Source organism: Mandrillus leucophaeus, unplaced genomic scaffold (genome assembly GCF_000951045.1).
Source record: "Mandrillus leucophaeus isolate KB7577 unplaced genomic scaffold, Mleu.le_1.0 Scaffold2, whole genome shotgun sequence".
Taxonomy (NCBI): Eukaryota; Metazoa; Chordata; class Mammalia; order Primates; family Cercopithecidae; genus Mandrillus; species Mandrillus leucophaeus.
This window is the reverse complement of record NW_012102031.1, coordinates 3,908,272-3,918,058: the sequence shown is the minus strand read 5'-3', so window position 1 is coordinate 3,918,058 and position 9,787 is coordinate 3,908,272. Positions and strand designations below refer to the sequence as shown.

Sequence of the window (9,787 nt, the reverse complement as noted above, 5' to 3'; positions counted from 1 at the left end):
TTTAGTGGATACTCGCCCAGAGGGCACCCAGGAGTGCTCTCTGCATTGGTTGGTTTCTCTCTTATGTCTTCAGAAACATGGTGAAGCGAATGAAACCAGGCATATTTGTCTCCAACTTCAATAACAAACCCATCCTTTCTGGTCGGAATACCGTCTGGCTGTGCTGTGAAGTGAAAACAAAGGATCCTTCAGGGCCCCCTTTGGACGCAAAGATCTTTCGAGACAAGGTACCACCCAGGAAAACAAACCACACACTGATGAATGAAATGCCCGGTGGCGGGCTAGCCAGGGTGTCCTTCTCTCCCACACTTTCCAAGTCCGTGGCCCTGAACTTCCTGCTGGACCGTCCTGGGATCGGATGGTGGAGGGAGGTTGCCTCTGCACAAAAGGCCTTGTTTTTAATTTCTTTTCTTTTTTTTGAGACGGAGTCTCGCTCTGTCGCCCGGGCTGGAGTGCAGTGGCCGGATCTCAGCTCGCTGCAAGCTCCGCCTCCCGGGTTTACACCATTCTCCTGCCTCAGCCTCCCGAGTAGCTGGGACTACAGGCGCCCGCCACCGCGCCCGGCTAATTTTTTGTATTTTTTAGTAGAGAGGGGGTTTCACCGTGTTAGCCAGGATGGTCTCGATCTCCTGACCTCGTGATCTGCCCGTCTCGGCCTCCCAAAGTGCTGGGATTACAGGCTTGAGCCACCGCGCCTGGCCGTAATTTCTTTTCTTTTCTTTTTTGAGATGAAGTTTTGTTCTTGTTGCTCAGGCTGGAGTGCAATGGCGTGATCTCAGCTCACTGTAACCTCTGCCTCCTGGGTCCAAGCGATTCTGTCGCCTGAGACTCCCAAGTAGCTGGGATTACAGGCACCCACCACCATGCCCAGGTAATTTTTTTGTATTTTTAGTAGAGATGGGGTTTCACCATATTGACCAGGCTGGTCTCGAACTCCTGACCTCAGGTGATCCACCTGACTCGGCCTCCCAAAGTGTTGGGATTACAGGTGTGAGCAACCGTACCCCGCCTAATTTTAATATTTTATTTAATCCAGTGTAGCTAACATATTACTTCAACATTAATTAACATAAAATTCTTGACAAGATAATGAAGTTTCTTTTTCTTGTCACACTGAGTCTTTGAAATGAGCTGTGTGGGTCATGTACGGTGGGTGGCTCGCACCTGTAATCCCAGCGCTTTGGGAGGCCAGGCGGGTGGATCACCTGAGGTTAGATATTTGAAACCGGCCTGGGCAACATGGTGAAATCCCGTCTCTACTAAAATACAAAAAAATTAGCTAGGCGTGGTGGCAGTCGCCTGTATTCCCAGCTACTCGGGAGGCTGAGGCAGGAGAATCGCTTGATCCCATGAGACAGAGGTTGTAGTGAGCCGAGATTGCATCGTTGTACTCCAGCCTGGGCAACAAGAGTGAAACTCCGTCTCAAAAAAAAAGAGAGAAATGAGCGGTGTATTTTTCAGGTGCTCAGGTCTCTAATCAGAGCCCCATTTCAAGTGCTCAGTAGCCCCCTTGGCCAGTGCCCGACCCCCCCGAAATGGACAGTGAAGGTTCAGTGGCCTCCCCAGCTGACCGCAGACAGGGAATAAGGCAGACCCCAGAGGGCCAGGCCACAGCAGGGGCTGAGGATGCCTGGTGAATGGATGCCTGGGAGAATGGATGCCAGAATTCACACATGAGGCCGTGAACAGGGCTGGGAAAACTCCCAAATGAAGGGAAGCACGTGTCTTGGTGCACCTTGTGATGCTTCAACAGCAGGACTGAGACGGGGACATTGACAATGAATAGAAATGTGCTGGCTCGAGTTCTGGACGCTGGGAAATCTACTGTCAAGGCACCAGTGACTTTCCAGGGCCTGCGAGCTGCACAGTCACGTGGGGGTGAAGGTTATTGCCAGAAGCTCAGGGGATGCTCCAGACAGAGTGGCCTGGGATGTCGGGTCACTGCTGCTCCATGCCACGGGGACAAGAGGAAGCAGGAGTTTAATCTTACACACTGCCCTTCCAGCTAGAGGGCAAGAGACAGAAAGTGGGGCTGAAGTCGCCCTTGAATAACCACAGCAGTGGCACCCACAAAGGTGCAGTCCCCACAGCCTCATAGCCGCTTGTAGGTGCCACCTCTTAAGGCCATTACCATAGCAATTAACATGAGCTTTGGAGCAGACAATCACTCAAACTAAACAGGGGGGATGGAGGAAAGGAGCTTCAGTGGCAAGATCCCCTGGGCTCCTGTCCTGGCCCCTCCTCCCCCTGCATCACCCCTGCTCTCCTCCTGCTCCCCCTCTCAGAGCTTCCCCTGCCCCTGCTCCTCTCCCAGGTGTACTCCAAGGCTAAGTACCACCCAGAGATGAGGTTCCTCCGCTGGTTCCGCAAGTGGAGGCAGCTGCATCGTGACCAGGAGTACGAGGTCACCTGGTACGTATCCTGGAGCCCCTGCACAGGGTGTGCAAACAGTGTGGCCACGTTCCTGGCCGAGGACCCGAAGGTTACCCTGACCATCTTTGTTGCCCGCCTCTACTACTTCTGGAAACCAGATTACCAGGAGGCGCTCCGCGTCCTGTGTCAGAAAAGAGGCAGTCCGCACGCCACCATGAAGATCATGAATTATAACGGTGAGAAGTGGGAGGCTCAGAGGTGTGGGAGAGACTGAGTGAGGCTCTGTGATGGGTCCCTCCCACACATACCTGTGGATCTGCTGTGATGCCTGCAAAGGCCAAGTGTCCCAGGGGAGCCTGTGGGGTTGGGTCTGGCACTGACTGTAACTAGTATCCAGAGTCTGTCTGGGAGGGGAGGGCCCCAAGGTCACAGAAGACAGGCCTGGTGGGCCTGACTGCGTTCTCTCTTCTTTTTCTCAGAATTTCAACACTGTTGGAACAAGTTCGTGCGCGGCCGAAGAGAGCCATTTGAGCCTTGGGAGAATCTGCCTAAACATTATACATTACTGCACGCCACGCTGGGCGAGCTTCTCAGGTGAGGGTCTCCCTCCAGGCTCATCACCTCTCTCCTCTCACCTCCTGCTTATCCTCTTGAGGCCTCCCCTCTGTCCCAGACCAGGTCCTCTCCTGGCCAGGCCCTCCTGCCCTCCCTCCTGCCCCCCTGCCTGCCCTCATGGTCACACCACCTCGCCCCAACTCCTCATGCTCCCTCCACCTCCCTGCCTTCCCCCCTCCTTTCCTGGGCCCCTCCTGTGAGTGAGAGGCCCCTTCTGCCTCCAGAGCAACCTCCATCCATCCCCGAGGCCGCCCTCCCCACAGCCTGGGATCCTCAGCCTGGCTCCTTCTATCTCCCTGGCATAATCATATTTGTCATAAAACTGGACGTAGTAAGTGGGTATGAATATTCACAAGCCCGACAGCCAGAAGCTTTGAGTAACATCCTTCAAGGCTGACCTGAGCCCCTGAGAAGGAGCTGCCTCCGTGGAAACAGAGCTTCAGGCTCCCACTGCTATAGAAGATGGCCCGGGCGGGTGCCCACAGGGCAGGCATTTATTTTCTCACAGATCTGGAGGCTGCAAGTTCAGGGTGGAGGGGTGGGCGGGGCTGTGTCCTCTGCGGCGGCTCCTCCTGGCTGGCAGGGGGTCCCTTCCGGCCCTGTCCTCTCTGGCCGTTCCTCTGTGCACTTGGACTCCCGGGGTCCCTCTGCCTCTAAATGTCCTCCTCGTTTATGGACCCCAGCCAGGTGAATCTGGGCCCACACTGAAGGCCTCATTTAAATTAATCATCTGATGAAAGGATCTGTCTCCAGGCCAGGTGCAGAGGCTCACGCCTGTAATCCCAGCACTTTGGGAGGCTGAGGTGGGTGGATCACCTGAGGTCAGGAGTTCGACACCAGCCTGGCCAGTGTGGCAAAACTCCATCTCCATCAAAAATACAAAAATTAGCCGGGAGTGGTGTTGGGCGCCTATGATCCCCGCTACTCGGGAGGCCGAGGCAGGAGAATCGCTTGAACCCGGGAGGCGGAGGTTACGGGGAGCCCAGACTGTGCCACTGCCCTCCAACCTGGGCAAAAGAGCGAAACAAGTTCTCAAACAAACAAACAAGAAAGAAAGGACCTGTTTCCAAATACAGCCACCCTTTGAGGGAGTGGGGGTTAGGGCTTCAATACACTGATTATGGGGAGAAAGTGAAATGCACGGCAACAAGCTGCAGTCATTGTGGGCAGGCCTGGGTGGGGAATGCAGGGGTTCCTGTCCTGTGTGTCTTCTCCCAGGGGAGTCCTGACCTGACTCTCATGGCCCCTCCACCCAGACCTTGCTGCGTGCTTCACCCACCCCATTCCTCCTGCACCCAACTCTCCTGAGTCCCTCCTTAGCCACCCCGACAGGCTCCCCTGCCCCACCACTCCCGGGCTGCTCCTCTTCTCAGCCTCTCTCTTGGCCTCTTTGGGGTCCCAACATGACCCCTCAGCTGATGCCCGTGGCTTCCCCAGCCAGACCCTTCCCAGTTCCAGGCTGCGCTCTGCAGAGTCCTATCAAAAGTCACATCCTCCCCTCTGTCCAGCCCGGGATGAAGACCTGGTGTTTCTGGTTTGGAAATGCCTCTGCACTGGGTGCTAATAATTCACTTTTACCTTTATAATTTGTGGTTTCGTAAGGACAGGTATTATTTTTGGCAGCAGAAGCAAATCCTGTGATTTAAAAAAAAAAAAAAGTCCCTGGCAGGCTCTTCTCCCCGCTGGTCCCGCTCAGGAGCGTCTCTGCCCTGATGCTAGGTGTGGCAAGAGTTAACCTTGTAGGCAGGAGGGAAGCCCCGGTGGGTCCACCTGCAGCAGGGACTGACAGGGAGCAGAGCCAGGACTGGGGTGTATTGTGCGGCCAGGGAAGAAGACCCAGCTGTACCCCAGGGAGGGGGCCTGAGCACACTGAGCTGAACCGGAGGAGGCCCTGACAAGGCCTAGACAGGCCCCAGGGCTGCAGCGATCTCCCAGTGAGCCCCAGAAGGGGTCAGAGGGGCAGGTGTGGAGGCTCCAGCAAGTGAGCGGGAGCCCCTTCTGACAGGTGCTAAGGGATGTGGGGAGCAAGGGGAAGGAGGGTGGGGTGAAAGGGAGGAAGCGTGGAGAGGGAGGGGGAGGCAGGGCAGACCACGAGGGCTCTTACTCCTCTGGGCTTTTTCCCCCCTCTGTCCACAGACATTTGATGGATCCAGGCACGTTCACTTCCAACTTTAACAATAAACTTTGGGTCAGTGGACAGCATGAGACTTACCTGTGTTACAAGGTGGAGCGCCCGCACAATGACACCTGGGTCCTGCTGAACCAGCACAGGGGCTTTCTACAAAACCAGGTGACCAACCCAGCCGCCCGCATCCAGGCAGGGCCCTCCCAATCCAGGGACACGCAGGGGCAGAAGGTTCTAGGTGGTACCTGTGGTGTCCCGCAGAGTGTCTGTCACCTGTGCTTCCTGCAGCTGCTGCTGCTTGGCCCTGGGGTTGGGGCAGACTTCGGCTTCAGTGACTCTCCAGGATTGGCGGCTTCCAACCCCACATGCCTAACCAGCCACATGTCTCAGGGGCTGACACCACTAGTCCAGAGTCACCCTCAGGCCCAGGGCTCAGCCATCCCCACTCCTGCTGTGCTCTGAGAGGGTCGGGGCAGAGGAAAAGGGTCTGCACCAGGGCCAAGTGGGGTCAAAGGCAACGTGCTTTCTGAGGACCCTCCTAGGATCCCCTCACAGACGCAGCTCTCACCAGGAATGATTCGGAACTGTGGGATTTGAGGCTCGGGGGCTCCCCGACCTCACAAGGCCAAGATTCCCCAGTGCCTGCTCCTGGGCTTCCTCCTGTGGGAAGAGAGACTGAGGCAGGAAAGGCCCACCAGGGATTCTGTCCTGACCAGGATGGAGCCCACAGCAAGGCTAGAACAGGCCCCAAGTCAGGATGCAGGGATGGTCAGCATTTGAAGAGGAGCTGGGCCAGGCCAGGCTGAGGGGCCCTGAACCCGTGGGACGTTCTTCCCTGGCCTTTGCCCAGCACAGCCCCTGGCTGGAGAGGTCGAATTCTGCTTGGCTCTGGTGCTGGAAACGGGGTTCCTCTGGGCTCTAGGAGCTCAATGTGGGCCCTGCTGGGCCCATACCCACTGCTTGGAAGCCACTTTCAAAGGCGCCGGTTCCCATCACTGCCTAACCAGTGGGACGGGACTCACCCAGGAATGACCCACAGCCCCTTCTCAGCACATTTGGTGTCATCCGTTCTACTCCGAGTCCTCTCTGCACTGGACTCCTTGGCTTGACTAGTTCCCAGTCGAAATTTGGACAAAACACCATCATTCCTTGGGCTCAACAAGGACAATCACCCCATGACTGGAGCCCTTCCCAATGTGGGGTTAGTCCTGCTGGGGACCCCTCATCCCCACTTCTCCCTGCAAAGGGAGCCCTCTGGCATCAGTCTGTCACTCTTGGGCTTAATACAGGCTAAAGCACAATGCGGAAGCGTCTAGAATTATGGGTCACAGAAGGGGTGGGGCGAGGGGAATTGATGGATAGAGAGGTCAGTCTCCCCACGAGGGAAGCCCACACAGCTCAGTGGCATCTGTCTTGCCTCCCCCAGCTCTACAGCCCCTCTCTGCAGGCCTGGGACGGAGTGAGTGTCCTAAAGGCACTGATCTCAGGTGCAAAATGAGAGGATGCTCCAAATACTCAGTATCAGAGAAATTCCATCGTAATGGAAAATTACATTATTTAACGGATTATCATAAAAATCAGGTCAGGTGTGGTGGCTCACGCCTGTAATCCCAGCGCTTTGGGAGGCTGAGGTGGGTGGATCACTTGAGGTTAGGCATTCGAGATGAGCCTGGCCAACATGGTGAAACCCCGTCTCTACTAAAAATACAAAAATTAGCCAGGCGTGTTGGCACATGGCTGTAGTCCCAGCTACTGAGGAGGCTGAGGCACGAGAATCTCTTGAACCTGGGAGGTGGAGGTTGCGGTGAGCCAAGATTGTGCCACTGTACTCCAGCCTGAGTGACAAAACCAGACTCTGTCGGAAAGTAAAGGAAGGAAAGACAAAGACAAAGACAAAGAAAATTGGGGTTTGTTACCCCCTGCTAATTTTGTGTTGGAGGCTCCCCCGCACCCAGCCTCATCTGATCCAGGCTGTCCCTCCCTGCTCACTAAAAATTACCTCGGCCGGGCATGGTGGCTCACACCTGTAATCCCAGCACTTTGGGAGGCTGAGGAGGGCAGATCACCTGAGCTCGGGAGTTCGAGACCAGCCTGACCAACATGGAGAAACCCCCTTTCTACTAAAAATACAAAATTAGCCTGGTGTGGTGGTGCATGCCTGTAATCCCAGCTACTCGTGCACTCCAGCCTGGGCAACAAGAGTGAAACTCTGTCCAAAAAAATAATAACAATAATAAATAAATAAATAAATAAATAACCTCACGGCTTGCTTTCTTTTCTAGGCTCCAGATATACACGGTTTCCCTAAAGGCCGCCATGCAGAGCTGTGCTTCCTGGACCTGATTCCCTTTTGGAAGCTGGATGACCAGCAATACAGGGTTACCTGCTTCACCTCCTGGAGCCCCTGCTTTAACTGTGCCCAGGAAATGGCTAAATTCATTTCAGATAACAAACACGTGAGCTTGCGCATCTTCGCTGCCCGCATCTATGATGATCAAGGAAGATGTCAGGAGGGGCTGCGCACCCTGCACAGGGATGGGGCCAAAATTGCAATGATGAACTACAGTGGTGAGAATGGAGGCCTAGAGTGGGGCGGGGTCGGCTGGGGCAGGAGGGGGCCCTGGGAAGTTACTAGAAAGTGGGGAGGGTCGGCATCCCTGAGGGAAAGGCCTTGGTCCGCTGCCTGCAGAGGCAATGGTTGCACTCTGGACCTGACTTTGGGGTCTATGGGAAGAGAGAGGCCAGACCAGGAGATGTGGCCCCAGGGAGGGAAGGGAGGGTGGCTGGAAGTGGAAGCAGAACTTGGGGCTTCCAGAAAAAATGAGAACCGGGCTGGCCCAGATTCCAATGGGAAGGAAGTACCTGATGAAGGAGCTCAGTCCCTAGGGGAGGGAGAGGGAAAGGAGGGACCGAAACCAGGATGTGGGAAATCTGTCCTGAGAGTCACGGGCTCTTGGTGCCACCCTGTCCCCACAACTGGAGTGTGACTTATCTCCCCTGTCACTTTTCAGAATTTGAGTACTGTTGGGACACCTTTGTGGACCGCCAGGGACGTCCCTTCCAGCCCTGGGATGGACTAGATGAGCACAGCCAAGACCTGAGTGGGAGGCTTCGGGCCATTCTCCAGGTGACGGCTTCCTCCCTCTGCCTGGTGCCCCATCGGCCTCCCCCTCCTCCCCTCTCCCCTGGGCCTTGCCTTCCCTCTGCTCAGAGCCTCCTCTGGGTTCCCCGCTCCCCTCAGGGCGTCCAGATCCCTCCCTCCCTTTCCTTCTCACAGCCTCCCTCTCTCTCCCACCTCCCACATCCCTCCCTCCTCTCCTGTCATTGTCACTGTCCCCAGGCCTCCTCCTTGTGCCCTCTTTCCACTCTCTCACCCCCCCCCACTCCATTCAACCCCCCCTCCCCCCACTCTTCCAGAATCAGGGAAACTGAAGGATGGGCCTCAGTCTCTAAGGAAGGCAGAGACCTGGGTTGAGCCACAGAATAAAAGATCTTCTTCCAGGAAATGCAAACAGGCTGTTCCAGCCGCTCACAGACACCAGCAAAGCAAGGTGTTCCTGACCACGTAGATTTTTTAAAAATTAGAGTGAATTACTTTTAATCAAAACTTTATGTTACGTTTCAAGAATATAGTACTAAGATTATACTCAATACACTCAGAAAAGTTTCAAACCTACTGATTCACTGACAATTTGAATTGGTTTTATACGTAGAGGAATAAAATGAAATACTAAATCTTTTCTTATATTTTTTCCCTGTGTGATTGTATCATGAATTGCAAGTGTTTCCATAGACACTAGCAAATGTGTAGCTGTCTTTCCTTGTGTAGTGGACCTGTAGCAGGGCAAAGGTCACACGACATCCCTCTGGAGCCAGAAAACTCAGCTAAACCTCACAGGAGAGGAACCTAAATGCAGACCCCACCCTCACTCACAGAGCCCCGGGCGCTGATTGGAAGGGACAGGCCCAGCAGTAAGAGGACAGCCAGCAGCCGGTCTCCCTGTTGGAAAGGAGCCACATAGGTGCAGGCAGGGGCCCTCCGGAGCAGCCCTGTGTCCACCCCTTCCTGATTCCACCCCCTAGAGAGGGAGCCCAGGGGAGGCCGTGGCTGAGACCCAGGACAGGGCCAGTCAGGGGAAGGAGCCCAGGAAGTGGGCAGGTGTCCAGGCCGGGCCCAGAGAGAAGGCTGGGGAGAGAAGCAGCCCAGGAGGCAGAGCCCAGCCACAGAGGGGAGGGGAGCTGAGCCCTGGAGACAGGAGGCTCCGGAGGCAGAGACACCAGGGCTAGGGTGGCAGGTGTCAGGGCTGTGGCTTCAGCTTGGGGTCTGTCCTGGGCCTTCTGCGCTGGTTCCCAGCTCTGGGATGTGTGACTTATGTGCCTGATTACAGCAGGCGGCTCCCACCTCACGATTTCTGGAAAGTCCTCAGAAGCCGCGTAAAAGACCAAGAACTGACCTCACACGCAGCTGCTCCTGCGCAGAAACGACTCACTGCTTCCCTGGCCTAGACACACACACAACACACAACACACACACACACACAAACACGCACAACACACACACACACAACACACAACACACACACACACAACACACACACAACACACAAACACACAACACACACAACACACACACAACACACAAACACACACAACACACACAACACACACACAACA

At 55.3% G+C, this 9,787-nt stretch overlaps 1 protein-coding gene across 3 annotated transcripts in view; it reads left to right on the top strand.

Annotated features, from left to right (window-relative positions):
* The window catches only part of APOBEC3F (apolipoprotein B mRNA editing enzyme, catalytic polypeptide-like 3F), a 56,096-nt gene extending 47,243 nt beyond the window's left edge, over positions 1-8,853 (top strand). Inside the window, exons 3-8 of one of the 3 annotated variants that reach the window (XM_011978841.1) lie at positions 2,315-2,609; positions 2,853-2,967; positions 5,125-5,278; positions 7,396-7,681; positions 8,125-8,240; positions 8,531-8,853. In XM_011978841.1, coding sequence (XP_011834231.1) covers positions 2,315-2,609; positions 2,853-2,967; positions 5,125-5,278; positions 7,396-7,681; positions 8,125-8,240; positions 8,531-8,545 — 981 coding nt within the window. In that variant the 3' untranslated portion in view covers positions 8,546-8,853. Of the gene's footprint in view, positions 1-73; positions 228-2,314; positions 2,610-2,852; positions 2,968-5,124; positions 5,279-7,395; positions 7,682-8,124 lie in introns of all 3 variants that reach the window. The other 2 variants (XM_011978839.1, XM_011978840.1) reach the window with 2 other exon arrangements.
* The last annotated feature ends 934 nt before the right edge of the window (positions 8,854-9,787 follow it).